Source organism: Dendropsophus ebraccatus, chromosome 1 (assembly GCF_027789765.1).
Source record: "Dendropsophus ebraccatus isolate aDenEbr1 chromosome 1, aDenEbr1.pat, whole genome shotgun sequence".
NCBI lineage: Eukaryota > Metazoa > Chordata > Amphibia > Anura > Hylidae > Dendropsophus > Dendropsophus ebraccatus.
This window is the reverse complement of record NC_091454.1, coordinates 17,620,940-17,640,260: the sequence shown is the minus strand read 5'-3', so window position 1 is coordinate 17,640,260 and position 19,321 is coordinate 17,620,940. Positions and strand designations below refer to the sequence as shown.

The 19,321-nt window shown below is 42.5% G+C and overlaps 1 protein-coding gene across 2 annotated transcripts in view; it reads left to right on the top strand.

Annotated features, from left to right (window-relative positions):
* The window catches only part of LOC138789600 (potassium voltage-gated channel subfamily A member 2-like), a 38,351-nt gene that overhangs the window by 140 nt on the left and 18,890 nt on the right, over positions 1 to 19,321 (top strand). The window contains exon 1 of one of the 2 annotated variants that reach the window (XM_069968330.1): positions 1 to 1,661. This exon is cut by the window's left edge and continues 140 nt beyond it. In XM_069968330.1, the coding sequence (XP_069824431.1) occupies positions 206 to 1,654 (1,449 nt within the window). In that variant the 5' untranslated portion in view covers positions 1 to 205 and the 3' untranslated portion in view covers positions 1,655 to 1,661. Of the gene's footprint in view, positions 1,662 to 13,806; positions 15,251 to 19,321 lie in introns of those variants that run through there. The other variant, XR_011362741.1, reaches the window with a different exon arrangement.

Genomic DNA, 19,321 nt, shown 5'->3' with positions numbered 1-19,321 from the left:
GACTGCAACAGGGTGACACTCATTGCAGCCATGCCTATCCCAGCCAGATGTGATGCAAGCTTCGTGGTGGTATTGTCACAGAGGAGAGGATGCACCACAGCCAAGGAGCTGCCAATCATCTTGGAATTATAGGTGCATAGACTGAGGAAGGAGTTGATTACTGGGGTGCGGCTGTGCAAGGTCCAGGGTCCTGAGAGCTGGAGACATGACTGTGGTGTCTGGGGAGAATGTGGATGAGACCCTGGTGTCGCTTAGTGCCCTGGGGCAAGAGGGCTATGACCCTGAAAGGGCCACCCAGGACTGCTGCGAGAGGGTGGTCATCAATATCTCAGGACTCCGCTTTGAAACCCAACTAAGAACTCTTGCCCAATTTCCCCAAACCTTACTAGGAGACCCCAGGAAGAGAATGCGCTTCTTTGACCCTCTACGGAACGAGTACTTCTTCGATCGCAACCGACCCTGCTTCGATGCAATCTTGTATTACTACCAATCGGGGGGAAGGCTTCGTAGACCCGTCAACGTCCCCGTTGACATCTTCTTGGAGGAGATTAAGTTTTACGAGCTGGGGGAGGAGGTCATCGAGATCTTTCGAGACGATGAAGGTTTCATCAAGGAGGAAGAGCGGCCGTTGCCCGACAATGACTTCCAAAGACAGGTCTGGCTACTTTTTGAGTATCCGGAGAGTTCGGGACCTGCAAGGGGCATCGCAATTGTCTCCGTCCTCATCATTCTTATCTCCATTGTTATCTTCTGCTTAGAGACACTTCCGGAGTTCAGGGAAGAAGTAAGGTTGGCAGGTGGGCATCATATGGTCAATGGAACCCATACCAAGAAGGACAGTCCCTTCACTGACCCCTTCTTCCTCATTGAGACGCTATGCATCATCTGGTTCTCCTTTGAACTCTTGGTCAGGTTCTTCGCCTGCCCTAGTAAGCCAGCTTTCTTCAAGAACATGATGAATGTCATTGACATTGTGGCCATCATCCCTTATTTCATCACCTTAGGGACTGAGTTGGCTGAGCAGCAAGGTAGCAATGGGCAGCAGGCCATGTCCTTGGCTATTTTGAGGGTCATCCGGCTGGTGAGAGTCTTCAGGATATTCAAGCTCTCGAGGCACTCGAAAGGTCTTCAGATCTTAGGAAAGACACTGCAAGCCAGTATGAGGGAATTAGGTCTTCTCATCTTCTTCCTCTTCATCGGTGTCATCCTGTTTTCCAGCGCAGTGTATTTTGCAGAGACCGATGATCCTGAATCTTTATTTACCAGCATTCCGGATGCTTTCTGGTGGGCAGTCGTGTCCATGACAACTGTCGGGTACGGCGACATGTACCCTCTGACCATCGGGGGCAAAATAGTAGGTTCTCTCTGTGCCATAGCCGGTGTCTTAACCATTGCCCTCCCAGTTCCTGTGATCGTCTCCAATTTCAACTACTTCTACCATAGAGAGACCGATCACGAGGAGCAATCCCAGTACACCCATGTCACCTGCGGACAGCAGCCCTCTTCTTACGGAGACCTGAAAAAGAGCGAGAGCAAACAGTCATTCAACAAGTCAGATTATATGGAATCAGAAGATCTGGATGAAGCCAAATACTCTCAGTTCCCCACCACCAACCAACACTTTGGAGAACCCAAAAAGTTAACAGAGGTATGACCTCTTGGTAAGTTCTTGGCCAAACTGGTCCGGTCCCGTGGGTTAATCCTCAAGACTAGAGGTCTAGAAGAGGTCTAGAAGACTATACTGTAGATGTTTGAGAATGAGAGTCCATAGCAGTGAATTATTATGGTGTCTTTTAGAAATATGGATCTTGTGGTTGCGTAAGAAACACCCATAGTCCGACCTAGAAGGAATTGTCACCTTGTATCAATTAAACTGTTAACCAAGTTGTCCTTGGGTCATCATCATCCTCATCCTCCCCCCCCCCCATGCCCGGTTGGATGCCTCCCGGTGTTTCCCTGAGGATTATTAATATCCCTTCGACAGGAATCACACACAAGCACATCATTTATATGGCACAAGCTGCTACGGAGAGATTTTTGTATCGGTGCCATTGTAGGAGATGAACTCTGAAACAACACAGTGTTCTATGGGGGGGGAGACTTGCAGGAGCCACTCAGCTGTTTTTGGAGGTGACGAAAAACATCATTTTTTTTATTTTTTATTATCATTATTTTTATTTTTTTACCTATCCCCGCTTAAATTTTGAATTTTTTTTTTTAATTCTTTAAAATTTTGCACAATCTATCAGGATGACGGACGCCGACGCACTTTGATATCATCCGGAAGCCAACATTATGGGAGGGGGGGGGGTGGGTGGGAGGGGTGTCGAAAACATCTGCAGTTTTTTGCACAGATCTTCATTTGTTGTTTACATGGTTTCGTTTAACCCTTCGGCTGCTAGGGATTCCTGCACGACTCTCTTATTTGGAAAGGGTTAATTTTTTATTTTAATTTTTTTCCGCTAACCAAATATCTCCTTATCTGTAAGTGCCTTCATGTGTAAGGTAAAATAATATATTATTATTATTATTATTATTATTGGGTTCTGTACATATTTTTAGTTTTGGCATACATCAATTGATGGTTGAGACTAACTTTTATCGGGGGGCAGTGGTCAATTTGAGGGGCCAGTGGAGGGGGAGGGTCATCAAAGATGAAGCATATTATGCTACTAAGGGAATATATTGCATGAATGTTAAAGTAGCCAAATATGCACTAAAAAATATATATTATTTTTTGCTAAGACGTCTTCATTGTCTCCATTTTCTTGGCCCATTGTCCATCATTGATCATGTTTTTTTTTTTGCTTGAACCTGTCACTGTGATGACCCATCTGAAGCCATCGGGAGATTACTTGATGTTGTATAGAAAATACATGATTATAATAATATATATTAATATAAAATACATTTTTATATAAAGTAAAAGCATAATATAATAAACAAAAACTATATAGTAAAAAAAAAATCCATTGTTTTCCAACCTGTGGCTCCTCTGCTGTGCAAAACTACAACTCCCATCAGGCCCTGACAGCCGAAGGCTGTCAGGTCCTGATGGGAGTTGTAGTTTTGCAGCAGCTGGAGAGACAGGTTGATTGGCAATGATTTTAGAGTATCACATTATGGAGTCAACCTGTTAGCCCTGAAAGCCCTAAAGTGACAACCAATATGGCCGCCTTCACAGCTCTCCTATCGAATGTTACATCTGTCTAGTTAAAGGGGTTATCCACCTGGATTTTTTTTTAATCTTCCTAGAAACAGCGCCACCTTTTTATTCAGTTTCTATCCAGTATTACAACTTAATTCCATTGAAGTAAATTGAGTTGTAATACCACACAGAGCCTGAAAACAGGTGTTATTGGAAGAAAGCAATTAAAGGGGCTATTAAACATAGCTGCTTTCTTACAGAAACAGCACCAATCCTGTCCTCAGATGGTATCTGGTTTTGCAGCTCAATCCTATTGAAGTGAATGGAGTTGTAATACCACACAGAGCCTGAAAACAGGTGTGGCGCTGATTTTATGAGGGAAAAAAAGTTTTTCTACTGCTGTATAACCCTTTTAAAGGGGCTATCAAGGCTTAGAGAAACATACTCGCTTTCTTCCAGCAACAGCACCACTCTTGTCCTCAGTTTGTGTGTGGTATTGCAGCTCAATTCCATTAAAGTAAATGGAGCCAAGTTGTAATTCCAGACACAACCTGAGGACAGGGGTAGCTCTGTTTGTCAAAGAAAGCAGGCATGTTTATCATATCCTGAACAACCCCTTTAAATTATTCTAATCCTAAAGGAAGGTGAGAATTAGTCCCACATAATAGGCTGATTTGCCATTCAGTACCATAGAAAAGGTGGGTGGCAAACTCTATGGGAGCTTTAATGGCAACCAGGTTGTTACCCAGCTTTGACAGGCTTGGACATAAGAATGAGCATGCTATAGTTTTGACATGTTTGGCAAAGTTTACTTTTATATTCAGATGGAGTTGCCCTTTAAGTATAAGAAAAACATGGCTGCTTTGTTACAAAAACAGCGCCAAACCTGTCCACAGGTTGTGTGTGGTATTACAATTTAGTCCCCTTTGCTTCAATGGAGTTGAGATGCAATACCACTTACAACCTATAAAGAAGAGTGGCGCTGTTTTTGAATAGAATATGTTTTCCTAATCTTGCACAAAGTATTATTATTGCAATTGTTCAGTTATAGCATAAGGCTATGTTCACATAACGTATCTTTTTGTAAAAGTATGGCTGTTGTTGCAATCAGCCGTTGTTGCCCAGCCTTCCATGGGATCCTGGCCGGAGCGTATACACCGAGTATACGCTCCGGCCGGGACCCATCGCGGCGACATGTCAGTTTTCTGCGGCCGCTATTCAGTGAATAGCTGCCGTAGAAAACCCTGTCAGTGCAAACATGGTGTAAAGTGAAACTGGCCCAGTTGCCCCTAGCAACCAATCAGATTCCACCTTTCATTTTCCAAAGAGTCTGTGAGGAATGAAAGGTGGAATCTGATTGGTTGCTAGGGGCGACTGAGCCAGTTTCACTTTACGCCATGCTTGATAAATCTCCCCCATAGTATATTCTTTCTCCCAGTGAAAGCCAAGCTAATGTAAAATTCCTTAAAGGGATTATCCAGGATTAGAGAAACATAGCCCCTTTCTTTCTAAAACAGCGCCACACCTGTCCTTAGGTTGTGCGTGATATTACAGCTCAGTTTTACTGACTTTAATGGAGCTGAGCTAAGCTGCTATACCACACACAAACTGAAAACAAGAGTGGTGCTGTTTCTGGAAGAAAGCAACTGTTTTTCTAATCCTGTGCAATTTTTTTTTAAATTCGGTACCCATAGATGCCAGATTATCAAATATTCTGGATTATCGGACAGTCTTAGAAAGACTTGCTCAGTCTTCTGTAATAGTCTTGAAAAACATCACAGCACAGTGCTTTTTAGTCCAAATAGCGGATTATTGGACTTTCTGGATTATTGGATACTGACGAAATTCTATATATGCGATTAACGGTTGATGAAGGATCCATGGCTGCTATGATGGATTTGGTTCCTAATGGATCCTAATGGATTCCATTGATTCCTAATGGGTCCGTCGGGTTTTATAGCGCAGCAGACTATAATACTCAGCTCGGGAAAAAGCAAAGGAAAACAGACAGAAATGACTCCAGATTGTTTCCCAGAAATGGAAACAGCGCCACCTGCAGACTATAAATTACTCATCGGAGATCAATGTTATTGGGGTTCTATGGGGCTTAGTGTATATATGTATGTATGTATATATATATATATATATATATATATATATGTGTATATATATATATATATATATATATATATATAAAATATATATGTGTTTTAATGTTATATGGGTTCTATGTGGTTTAGTATATAAGTATACTGTTATGGGGGTTCTGTGGAGTCTAGTCTATACATACTATAATGTTATGGGATTCTGTGGGTTTAATATATATAAGAGAGAGAGAGAGAGGGGTTCTGTGGGTTTAGTATGGACATGTTATAAGGGTTATATGGGGTTTTGTACTGTATATACATGTTATAATATTATGGGGGTTCTAGTAGGTTTAGAATATACATGTTATAATGTTACAGGGGTTCTATTGGGTTTAGTAAATATATAATGTTATAGGGTTCCTGTGGGTTTAGTATATACAAGTTATGTATATACATAGTATAATGTTATATGGGTTATATGGGGTTTTGTATATACATAGTGTAATGTTATATGGGTTATATGGGGTTTTGTATATACATGCTATAATGTTATGGGGGTTCTCTGGGTTTAGTATATACATGTTATAATGTATACACATGTTATGTTATAGGGGTTCTATTGGATTTAGTATATATTTAATGTTATGGGGGTTCTGTGGGTTTAGTACATACATGTTATAATGTACACACATTATAATGATACAGGGGTTCTATTGGGGTTGATATATATATATATATATATATATCTCAGTGTTTTTCTTATTACGGCTTCCACTTTAATAGGAGTAGTTGAATATGTTGTGCAAACCTTGCAAGTCTTTTTTTATTACTATGTGGCTGCATCAGCTGGGCAGACTTTTCCTGTGTTACATTGTTGCTTTGGCTTCTTAAACATTCTATGGATTATAATGGGGTCAGGGAATGGGTAGGTGGACTTCAATTGTATCTAAAATAACCAGCTAAGTCCCTATGCAAACAGGTTAAATATCTATTGTTATGTGCATAGAGATCCATGTGTCTCCATGGTTACAGACTACAAACACATACAGTGTAGTCAGATTCTGTAGTTATGACCTAGGGCTTTCTTATCTGGAGCGATTACTGAGGTTAAAAGGGCCGGTGATCAGCTAACAAACAGGAGATTAATCGATCGGGCCGTTCTGACATGGCGAAAAATCATTGATTGTTGGCTGCACATTTCCCTGTGTCATAGAGGGTGTGCGGCTGACAGCTGACTGCGGGAAAGTGTCATGTGAACCATCCAACAATCCTTCATGTGGCCTTTTTGGGGTTTTCAGGGGGCTCTGGAAATGAGCACATTACCAAGACAGGCCCAGGTATTCAGAATACATGCACACTCAGCCAAGACGAGTGTGCACATGTCCATGGGGTCCATAGGTCTATGCCCGGCCCATACTGTTTAACGTTACACCATTTCTGTTTCCATGGTTGGGGATACATTCAGACTTTGTTCTTACATGGGAGTAGACAATGAGCCATGCACTAGTTTTCTCTTGATATCTACACGAGAACGCCATGCGAATGTGAATGTGAATGTGACTTCCACATCATATAATCACACTTTTCTAAATTTTTAATCCCCCATTGTCTAGTTCTTATACCTATGTTAGGTGAATATATATGAATATAGAGATTCCCAGTGTCAGGTTGAGGCAGCTAAAGCCCATTAGATTACAGGATTTCAAAGATCCTCTATCTAGTTATAGGAAACTAGCAACAAATGTAGATCCACAACTTGTATAGTAAACTCTGCTGTTGCAAAACTACAATTCCCATCATGCCTGGACAGCCTAAGGCATTTTTGGCTAGGTTAGATAAGAGTGTCTTCTGATGGACCTCTTGGCTCCCTCTAGTGGTTGGGTTCCATTGTCAGAATTTGGAATCCTCTGTTTTTTGATAGTCTACTTGGTAATATGGGATGTTTTGGAGTGAATAATTTAATGCATATATGGGGGTAATCTAGCTTAAAGGGGAACTGTCAGCTGGTTAGAGGAATTTAACCTGCTGATAGCCGCCTAATGTGCAGGAGAGGCAGAGGAGGAAGGTGTGACTTTTAGCTTTGTCCTCGGCGCCATTCTGATGCCATTAGTCATTTGTTCCACGGTCTAGTAAGACTGTTAGGAGCACTGCCCGCTCCTTAAGTCGACGATCAGACCTGCTTGTCCCACTCCATTGATAGATAGGGGTGGGCCAGCCAGGGGCGGATCAGCGCTATGTGGGCGGGGCAGTGCTCCTAGCGGTCTTACTGGACAGTGGAGCAAACGACTGACTGCATCGGAACTGTGCCGAGAATGAAGGTAAGAGACCTATCTTCCTCCTCGGCGTCTCCTGCACAATAGGAACATATCAGCAGGTTAGATACCTCTAATCTGATGATAGTTCCCCTTTAAAGTAGAGGTGGGGAATCTAGAGCCCACTAGTTGTTTCCAATTTAAACACTGTTCAGGCATGATGGGAATTGTAGTTTTACAACACCCGAGGGCTGCAGGTTCCCCACATTGCTTTATGTATTAGAAAAACATGGCTATTTTTACGTAACAGCATGACTCTTGTCTCCAGGTTAGGTCTGGCTTTGCAATTAAGCTCCATTCACTTCAATGGAGCTGAGCTGCAAAACCCACACCCAAACTAGAGACAAGAGTGGTGCTGTTTTTGGATGAAAGCGGCCATGCTTTTTTTTTTTTATATATCTAAGCCTAGATAACCCCTTTAAGCCAGGGATGGGGAACCTTTGACCCTTCAACTGTTGCAAAACTACAAGTCCCATCATGCCTGCATAGGCAAAGTAAAACTGTGTCCAATCTTAATGGGAATTGTAGTTTTATAACAGCTAGAGGGCTACATGCCTTGCGCTATTATAAGGTCCACACACTCAGACTCCTATCGATTTAGCAGAAAGCTGATGTTTTTAAGCCAGACTATCCCTTTAAGGGACCAATTATTGCTCCCATAGCTGTGCCTAACAAAGTCTCTTTTGCTTGGCTACTCCCTCCCCAGATTTCGTGACATTGACACATGTCCAGAGATAACATTGTTGGGGGTCTCCGAATTCAGACAAAAGGGACAAAGGATTTCGGAATCATCAATGTGACCAGTCCCTTATCTCGTCAATGCAGAAGAGCTCCATGGTAATAAATAGCTTTCCTGGTCAGAAACTGAACAATATTGATAGTTTTTGGGTACAGAGAACTATAGTCCCTCCATGATCTCAGTTAAACATCTAAAGTTTACCATATAGATGTCCCCTGTATTTCTGTAAGTGCCGCCTCCCCCCCCCCCGGGGACCACAAATGTCACCTTGGGAAATAATTGTGGTCCAGATTTATGGATTCATACAATTGATTTATTGCTGTGTACGGGGCGGCGGTATCATGCTAACCCGTATTGCAGAACATGCTTAGGGCAGTGTGCTGTACAACCCATTTTCTTTTTTTAATTCCAGCTTACCAGTTACCATGGCAACCTCCATGTTGTAAAGCGACGGCGGCCGTGCTTAAATGTGTGTGAAGGTTAAATTCTTATGTGATGACTTGTGAAATGTTGACGGTACAAGGTGAAATATGGCTGCGGCGCTGCCTGGCGACGCATCCTTCCTATCCACTCCATCTATATTGATATATCGCTGGTATATAGATCCGTAAGGCCGTAACTAGCACTGACAAATTTTCCAAATCGACCCATATTCAAATTGGATGTAATGTATAGTACACTGATCAGCCGTAACATTAAAACCACCTTCTTAATGTAAAGTAGGCCTGGAATTTATAGATAAAAGAACTACAATTCCCATAATGCCTGGACAGCCAAAGCTAAAGCTAAAGCTTTGGTTGTCCAGGCATGATGGTAATTGTTGTTCTGCAACAGCTGGAAGGCAGAAGGTTGCCCCCTATTCCTTGCCATAGATCCTTACTCTTGTTCGTTCTTCTTGCTTCCAATCCATCAACTTCAAGAACTATCTGCTCACATGCCGCCTGATATATCCCGCCGCTGTCATGAGAAAATCAATGTTATTCACTCCAATGAATAACATTGCAAAGTTGGGAGGCTTCAGACTATGATGCCCCCCCTACTAAATTCAGACCCCAGACACCATTACCCACCTAAGTTTCCTCCTTGGCGGCCTAGAGCTTCGAGGATCTTTCTAGGGGGTACTTGATGGCTCCGGGACCAGGCCTCCTTACCCTATCAGCTCCTTCTGGGAGTATTTATGGTTTACCATGACTTCTCCTGTGCTCCTACCATTTAACCAAGCACTAGTAACCTTTGCTGATGAGGGTCCCGGGGGTTCGGTCTAGTTCAATATTCTTCATTGCAAGACACTTGGCTGCAGACATTCCTAACACTGTAAATTGGCGGCCATTGATTTTGTTTGACCTCTGTCTCTTTCCCATCAACTAGAGTAAAAAAGATTCCCAGTGATGACTTAACTGGTTTTATCCCCTACTACCAGTATGAGAAAATGGTGGATATTATCTGTCAGAGATCAGAGATCATTTATGGGGGAGACCTCTGGATTAGTAACAAGACCCTTACCCCTAGCATTGGCCAATTAAACCCCTAAAAGCACCAGTCTTCATTTGTATTTTGATGTTCTGCAGCAGCTGAGGTGTGGTATGAGGTTCTGCAGCAGCTGAGGTGTATTTTGAGGTCCTGCAGCAGCTGAGGTGTATTATGATGTTCTGCAGCAGCTGAGATGTGTTATGAGGTTCTGCAGCAGCTGAGGTGTAGTATGATGTTCTGCAGTAGCTGAGGTGGATTATGAGGTTCTGCAGCAGCTGAGGTGTATGATGATGTTCTGCAGCAGCTGAGGGGTATTATGATGTTCTGCAGAAGCTGAGGTGTATTAGGAGGTTCTGCAGCAGCTGAGGTGTATGATGATGTTCTGCAGCAGCTGAGGTGTAGTATGAGGTTCTGCAGCAGCTGAGGTGTATGATGATGTTCTGCAGCAGCTGAGGTGTATTATGATGTTCTGCAGAAGCTGAGGTGTATTAGGAGGTTCTGCAGCAACGGAGGTGTATGATGATGTTCTGCAGCAGCTGAGGTGTATTAGGAGGTTTTGCAGCAGCTGAGGTGTATTATGATGTTCTGCAGCAGCTGAGATGTGTTATGAGGTTCTGCAGCAGCTGAGGTGTAGTATGATGTTCTGCAGTAGCTGAGGTGGATTATGAGGTTCTGCAGCAGCTGAGGTGTATGATGATGTTCTGCAGCAGCTGAGGGGTATTATGATGTTCTGCAGAAGCTGAGGTGTATTAGGAGGTTCTGCAGCAGCTGAGGTGTATGATGATGTTCTGCAGCAGCTGAGGTGTAGTATGAGGTTCTGCAGCAGCTGAGGTGTATGATGATGTTCTGCAGCAGCTGAGGTGTATTATGATGTTCTGCAGAAGCTGAGGTGTATTAGGAGGTTCTGCAGCAACGGAGGTGTATGATGATGTTCTGCAGCAGCTGAGGTGTATTAGGAGGTTTTGCAGCAGCTGAGGTGTATTATGATGTTCTGCAGCAGCTGAGGTGTATTATGATGTTCTGCAGCAGCTGAGGTGTATTATGATGTTCTGCAGCAGCTGAGGTGTATTATGATGTTCTGCAGCAGCTGATGTGTATTATGATGTTCTGCAGCAGCTGAGGTGTAGTATGATGTTCTGCAGCAGCTGAGGTGTATTATGATGTTCTGCAGCAGCTGAGGTGTATTATGATGTTCTGCAGCAGCTGAGGTGTAGTATGATGTTCTGTAGCAGCTGAGGTGTAGTATGATGTTCTGCAGCAGCTGAGGTGTAGTATGAGGTTCTGTAGCAGCTGAGGTGTAGTATGATGTTCTGCAGCAGCTGAGGTGTAGTATGATGTTCTGCAGCAGCTGAGGTGTAGTATGATGTTCTGCAGCAGCTACCCCTTCTATATAAAGAGAGAGAAGGAGCACTATGGAAACTCCCTGTATAAGTGACATGTGACAGACATGAGATGTTCCTGTGTAGGATCTTTATCTCTCTATAATCGTTCAGTTCTGACATCAGATTGGGATCTTCATACAGACATTTCCGCTGAATTTCAGCCATCTCTGTGCGAGTAACTTCCAGGTCCTGTGAATTTCTCTCTGCCTCCGGCCCGCGGCGTCCCGGTGGGCGTCTCCTCCATCCCTCTCCTTCGTAATTGCTCCACATGCAAACGACCCCAAACCACAGACGCCTTGTAATGTAAATGCCGAATGTTACACCGAATAATTGATTTGTAGAAGGGCTTCAGTAAAGTGGATTTTCCATTTCAAGTCTACGCGTGTCTTTCGGAAGGCATCCGATGAAGGCCTCTCTGGGGACCACTGTTTCCATAGCAACCAATCCAGACAGCTATCTTTGCCTCCTGACATTGGCTACAAGTAAAAAAAAAAAAATCTTTTAATGCAGAATATCCCCGGCCGCGGCCTCCTTATTGCTATAGCTTTTAACGTAAGTGCCACTAAAGTTCCCGAATACAGAAATGCCGATGAATATTCATGATGCTCGACAAATCCCCAGACCTGATCGTGTACAAGAGGCGGAGGTCACGCATACCTTCACATCCTGTAGAGAAGCCATAGGGGCTGTACAGGTGGCAAGCATAGCCAGGATCTTACATCTTCAGGAGCCATGGCCCATCCATATACCTTAATGGTTATTCCCACTTTAAGACATGTATGCGGGGACCCCCACCTGTCTTATGATACCTGTCTTATGCTTATAAAGTGATAATTGGGGCATTTAAACCCTATCCAGGAATAACAGGAATGCTATATTTGGGGGTGGGGTCTGCAATATCCCCGCCTCTTTGATGCTCCAGTCCAAAATGGCTTCCAGCGGACATTCAGATCTGTCTATGGCACACTGAGTACCATTGATGCCACTGGACTATAGAAGGCGGAGTCTATAATAAAATGGGGCAATAAGGAGGGGCTTAAAATGCCCCTTAAGCAGGTTTAACACGGCTGTTATAAGGCGACAGTTTTTGCACCTTTATTACTACCAAAATACCGACTAACCTGACTAACAGCTGTCAGTCCAGGTCAGGCCAAAATATGGAAGCCGGCCATATTTGATTTTCAGATATGACTATGTGGATATGTGACTAATGTCCACTTTAAGAAAGTAGTAAGGTGGCACATACCTACATTTCAATCCACAAAATCGTGATTTTAAAGCGTTACGTTTATGGAATCTTTTCTTGCAATCAATTGGCGAGCCAGGGAGTGAAGCACATTGCGGCATGCTTCTCTGGCTATATTGAATGGCAATAACGCTTTAGGCACCATCCCTGGAAGTGTCCAAAATGGTGCACACTCCTTGGTGGGATTGGCCCTTCAAAATGTGGCCTGTTGGGTTACAGTATATGGTGGTGGAATTGTAAATTGTCTTCTATTTGTGTCCTAACGTAATCCAGCAGGATGGCTTATTGAGCTATCGGTGGTTATGTAACAGCAAAGCCATGCCTCCAAGAATATATGTAGGCTGTGACCATATATATAGTGGATTCTCTATACAAAAAGTGGTGTGCAGAAGCAAGCGGCTAGAAAGAGGAATGCAAAAATGTACAAAAAAGTTTAGAAAAATTGGGATTTTTCTTAAATTTCCTCATGAGTTGCAGCATCCAATGATCCAGAAATCTCCTATGCATTACTGCACAGTCATATGGAATCTCGAAAAAAAAAAACTGAAATGGGTGACTGAGCAAAGTTTATTAGACGTAATAAAACTCCACTAATAAGCTATGGTTATATTCTCACATCGCTTTCATGCCTAGTAAAAGCGCATAGGCCGAGGATGTAAACCTACTTAAATAGTGGTAGGGAATCACATATAGTATTAGTATTTACAATGAGTTTTATGATGGCAGGATCTTATTTTTACTATAACTTGCCCATGTGGCCTTTCTTTACCATTGATTAAAAAAAAAATACTAAAAAATTTTCAATCCAGCTATAGATTGTCCTGTTTACTCCTTTCGCTACAAATAGCCATATGCTCCATAGGTAGTGTTGATCGGCCTTGCCGAATTGTTCTGGTTCGACAACGTTCTCTGATCCCCAAAGCTCTGCATTTGACTGCATTAGGGAGTCATGGAAAACATGGATACAGCCATAAACTGTATCCATGTTCTTCTGGTAGATCTAGGGTGGCATCCAACTTCTACAGCCACAGAGAGTCAAATGCAGAGCATTTGGGTTTGGAGTTTGGAGAACGTTGCCACACAGTTTAGCAAGTCCACTGAACACCATCCCTAGGGTTGTCACACAGTTTTCCTACAACTGTTTACAAGCCTGGGCCTACACAAAGAACCTTCTGTAGAGCCATAGTAACATTTATAACATATGGCCTTCAAGAAGATAGATATGGTAGAAAAAACTACCAACCCCCCCCCCCAATTCTGAGCCAATAAGATCACTGCTGGGATCCATGGGTTGGGTTAAGTAGACCTGTGTGGGGTCCAGGTCTTCTGGTGCTTATTCAGAATTATGGCAAATTTCTGAATCAATACCCTAGGAAAATTGTGTGTTCTTCTTGTAGTGTAATGTCTAGAGATGATCGAACATCGGGAATTTTCAGGTTTGATCGAACTCAAACCTTCTTCATTTAATTCCTGATCCCTTCCCGTGCCGTGAGGAAGGTGGAGAAAGCCTGAGTACCCCCTGGAAAACAGGGATACAGCCTATAACCTAGGCTTCCACCTTTCCCACGGAACTGGAAGGCATCGGGAATCAAATGACGAAGGTTTGAGTCAGATCGAATCTGAAAATTCCTGATGTTCAATCATCTCTAGTAATGACAGCCATATTGGTTAACAGTATAAAATCCTTCAATGCTCCAATAAAAAAACACACCCACAAAAAGCCTCTAGCCCTTTGCACGCCACCCCTTGATCCATCCTCCATTCCTCAATGATCCACCTACACCATACTTCACGCCAAACGCCAGCTAACACCACAGCTCACCATCCCACCCCTAGACTCTATAGTTCCAATGAGTTCCACAGAGTATTTGCCATATTTGCCCCTGTTCTATCCCCTGATTGTTCCTGTCAACCCTCCCCCCACTCCAATTTTCCAAAATATAAAAAAAAAAAAAGATTAAAATCTATCTCCACCATTTCAATGTATCATCCCATCTTGAAGGAACCTGAAGGAAATCTTGGCCTTGCGGGAAATATGAGACCATTTTTCTTTAAGTTAGTGGTAGAACTTGTTAAACTTGTTAAATCGGTAGCTTGAGAAATAGCAATTTGGCTGCCACCAAAAAAATGATATGAATGTTCTGTCGTTGTAACAAAGAGTAAGTTCTCAGGATTTTTTTTTCTACACCTAAGTACCAGAGGCAAAGGAAATATCGAGTGTTCCTCTGGAATGTTTTCTATAAGAGTTGAGCGAACCTGTCGTAAGATCGGTAATGGTAGAAGGTTGATTTCGACAGGCTCGCTCATCTCTAGTTTTTATGAGTGGTAGGCTCTATGTAGGAAGACATCTGGTCCCATTATTGGTCCTTTCCATTTGTTTTGCGATTGAACCTTCTAATAGACGGTAGAGAAGATCCTTTCAGGACTGTGTTAAGTATCACCGGTGCCTCGGCAGCTCTATTCCATCAGGAAAAAGGTCACGGGTCAACCCATGCTCGAATGGAAAAGATGCAGTTTTTAGCGCAATAGCGGATTGCTAAAGAATGTTTCCACGTAATTTCAACTGAATGAGGTCCAACACTGAGCGTGACCTACAAAACAAAAGAACACACTCTGCTTGGAGATTGCTCGATTCATTCGACCAAGAATGTTACAGCTGTGGATTATCATGCCTCATTACAGTCGCATTGAAACATCTTCGGAAAAAAAAACAAACAGCTGGTGCAACGGGAGTGGAAGGAAATGAGATGTCCTTTATAATTCCCACTGAAGGACTTGAAAGAGGCTTCGGAGATTGCTTATCGGGGAAGCATCGCCATCAGGAAGGGTCGAAATGCGCTAGAGGGAAAAGCTGAGAAAGTCACAGGTATGTCTTTCTGTTATTGTCGATGGGTGGTGGGTTGGACTATGGCCCATAGACCTTCAGATAGCTATTGGATGAATGGTCCTTTGGTCATTTACGCATGTGTTGAAGAGAAAGAGGCTTATTTTTACGGTTAATGGAGATCCCAATGTCAGTGAGCGTAGGGATTCCCCTGCACATTTCCAACCAAAATGTATGAGGACGAAGGGCTATGGTCAGACTGGCGGACAGTAGGATCCTTTGTGAGCCCAAGCCTTGAAATGATGATGGCTCCAGCTATAAAAGGCCCATGAGACCCAGGCTAGTTTATGATGCTATTGCTCACATAGTCCTTATTTCTTAATGGTGAATCAAGGAACAGAAGTGTATATGAGACAAGGCTAGGCTAAAAAATAATCACACGGGCTCGTAAACTGACGAGAGTCCGGGAGAACAAAGCAGCTTCCAGTTTAACACACACACACATACACACACACATTCACCCGGGCAGCCCCGCCGCAGCTCTCCGCGACCCCCCATACTCACCTGCTCGCTGCTGACGCGTGTAATATCAGCGACAGTGAGCGGGAACGAGGAGCAAACGAGCACTGACAGCGCTCATTTGCTCCTCTATGTCTTGTAATAGGGTTTAGAATACTTTACTATTCAGTGATGTTACTGATAGGACTGTGACTTTTTATTACTTAAAGTGTCACTGTCATTTTTTTTTCTTTCAGAAATCAATAGTCCAGGCGATTTTAAGAAACTTTGTAATTAGGTAAATATGCCATTATCTGCATTCAAAAAGACTTCCCCCCCCCTCCTCTCTCTCATCCACTTCTCATTATTAGGAAATTTCGACTCTTTTACATCAGTCGAGCCCGGTGTAACCTATGGAGAGGGGAGGGGGGAGGAGGGAGATTAGTCACCAGCAGAGAACAGAGAACAAAGGATTACACAGCAGGGAGCTGTGTGAAAGCGATATTCAGAGGTCAGACTTCAGAGGAGATAGCCCAGTGATGTAGCTGTAAATTAACTCTTTGTTGTCCTGTTTTGGTGCCTCATCTCCCTCCACCCCTCCCCTCTCCATAAGAGAACCATGAAGACGAGGGAGAGCTTCAAACTGCTTTTTCATGATAAAAATGCATTTTTCGGCTAATAAACCCAATTACAAAGTTTCTTAAAATCGCCTGTACTATTCATTTCTGCAAAAAAAAACAAAAAACATTCAATGACAGTGAAACTTTAAAATGTTTAAAACAGACTTGATTGGGTTTATTCCCAAGAAATAGTCTGAACAGAGATCAGGTGTCAACCTATAGGAGGTGCAGCTTCCTGGTGACAACTTTTTTCTCCCTCCTCCCACACCCCCACAGACAGGTGAAATCACAGTGATCCACACACTTTTCATGTTACAGCACCTCCTAGTGGTGGTACATATGTATAACAAAAAAAAAAAAAAAGGCTTAGCCCTTCTATTAATTCTATATTGTATTGTAGTACAACCCAGAAGTGTGACATAGCGATCTAGTCACCACGTAGTTCAAAGCCTACCAGGAAAACAAACAAGGTGTATATGATATGATTTTTACGATTTTTTAAAACCTTCACATACTTTTTAAAATCTTCACATATCATTTTGGGGAATAGAGGAATAGATTGGGTTGGGGGACTTGCATCAATTAGCCAGAGCCCAGAATGGCTACTATAGAGGCTCCTCTATCTGGAGGACCCATACTGTGTAATGCTCCATTTCTCCTGTGGTGGCACTGCAGGCAAATTGAGCTTTTATTGCTATATTCCCACAGATTTGATTGCAGGGATCAGAGGAACAATCTATGATCACCATTTCTTCTAAGAAAAAAGGAATAAAAGTGAACAACTCCTAAAATGGTTATCTAGCGTTAGAAAAACATGGCCACTTTCTTTCAGAGACAGCACGACTCTTCTCTGCATTTTGGGTGGGGTTTTGCTTAAAGTGAATGAAGCTTAATTGCAAAGCACAACTAAATTGGAGACAACAGTGGTATTGTCTCTGTAGGAAAGTGGCCATGTTTTTCTGGATAAACCCTTTAAGTACCCGAAATTGTCCTTAAAGGGAACCCATTATGTTAAAAATTTACTCCAATCTGTAGATACCATGTTAAAGAACAGGAAGAACTGAGCAGATTGATATACAGGTTTGTAGGAAAAGATTCAGTATAACCAGTATTATGTTGATCTAAACCTGTCAATTTGATTAGGACCACCCCCTTGACTCCTAAGAAAAACAGGTTTACATGACTATATTACTAGTTATATTCAACCTTTTCCTGCAAATATATACATCAATCTGCTCAGCTCATTTTCCTCTATAACACGCTGCTTACAGATTAAACTGTATTTTCAATGTGACAGGATCCCTTTAAGCTGTTAAAAATCGATTCTAGCGCTAGAAAAGTCAATGTAACCCATGCTAAACAAGACGGCTGCCTTCTCCCAGCTGTTAAAGCTCTATGGTATACTGTAGCCGTGCCCGGAATGTAAGGATGTGAGAATACAGTATATTCCCAGCAGAACCAGTGCCAAGATGACTCTCCGTCTTCTCCTCCTGCAGCCGTCTAGCCCCGATTCCTCGGCGCGCATAATTGCCGCGCGGCTCCCAAGAGGAAGCAACGAGCTTTAAGTGTGCGCCAAATGTCAAAGGAATAACGTAAAATATAATAATAGAAAAATAAATAGAATTAGCCTAGTAATAGCAGTGAACACAATGATAACAAATCACGGGGAAAAAACAGGGAAAATTTCATTAAAAATGTATTACGCCTTTTTTATTTTTTTCTAAAGGTTATTAGCGAAGCGGAGGAGACGGCGGGTAATGAACTTATTATAGTCACTATTACTATTTTTGGTGTAATAAATTTCGAGAATCCATGTATAAATGTATAAAGGTTTCTCGAAAAACCCCTTGAAGGGGGAGCTGGTCGTACCATCAAAGGACGAGGATGAAAAATGAATGCTGTGTAACCTGTGCAGTACTGTGACATCACTGTATGCATTATTTCTGTGCTATGTGACATCTTTATGTGCGCTATCCCTGTAATAGGACATGGCTGGATGCATTATTCAAGTGCTACAATGTCCTTGTGTGTCTTACTCATTAATGTGACAGCACTGGGAGCATTATTCTTGTACTGTGACACCACAGTGTGCATTATGCATGTACTGTGACATCACTGTGTGCGTTATCTCTCTACTATGTGTCTATTATATCTGTAGCATAACATCATCCCTGTGATGTGATGTTGCTATAAGCATTTTCCCACTATATACATTATCCCAGTGCTGTGACATCACTGTGTGCGTTATCCTCTATTAATTGTCTATTATTTCTATAATATAACCTCATCCTTGTAATATGATGTCGCTATAAGCATTTTCCCACTATATACATTATCCCAGTGCTGTGACATCACTGTGTGCGTTATCCTCTATTAATTGTCTATTATTTCTATAATATAACCTCATCCTTGTAATATGATGTCGCTATAAGCATTTTCCCACTATATACATTATCCCAGTGCTGTGACATCACTGTGTGCGTTATCCCTCTATTAAGTGTCTATTATTTCTATAGTATAACCTCATCCTTGTCATATGACATCTCTATAAGCATTTTCCCACTATATACATTATCCAAGTGCCGTGACATCGCTGTTTGCATGATTTCTATGCTGTGCAATAGGACGTAGCTGGTTGCATGTGTGCAATAGGACGTGGCTGGTTGCATTATTCAAGGGCTACAATGTCATTGTGTGTATTACTTTTAAAGGTGACAGCACTGTGTGCATTATTCATTGACTATGACAGCGCAGCGTGCATTATTCCTATACGGTGACATCACTGTGTGTGTTACCTCTCTGCACAGCGTCTATTATTTCTGCACTTTAATTCTGTTCTGTGACGTCACTGTGCTCACAGCTGACATCACTATGAAAATCTCCCCACGCTGAGCGGCTTACCCTTTCATTGTTTATATGAATCCTTTACATGACAACACTATGCATTCCCATGTGCCGTGACATCACATTGTGCTTCATTCCTATCGTAATATCA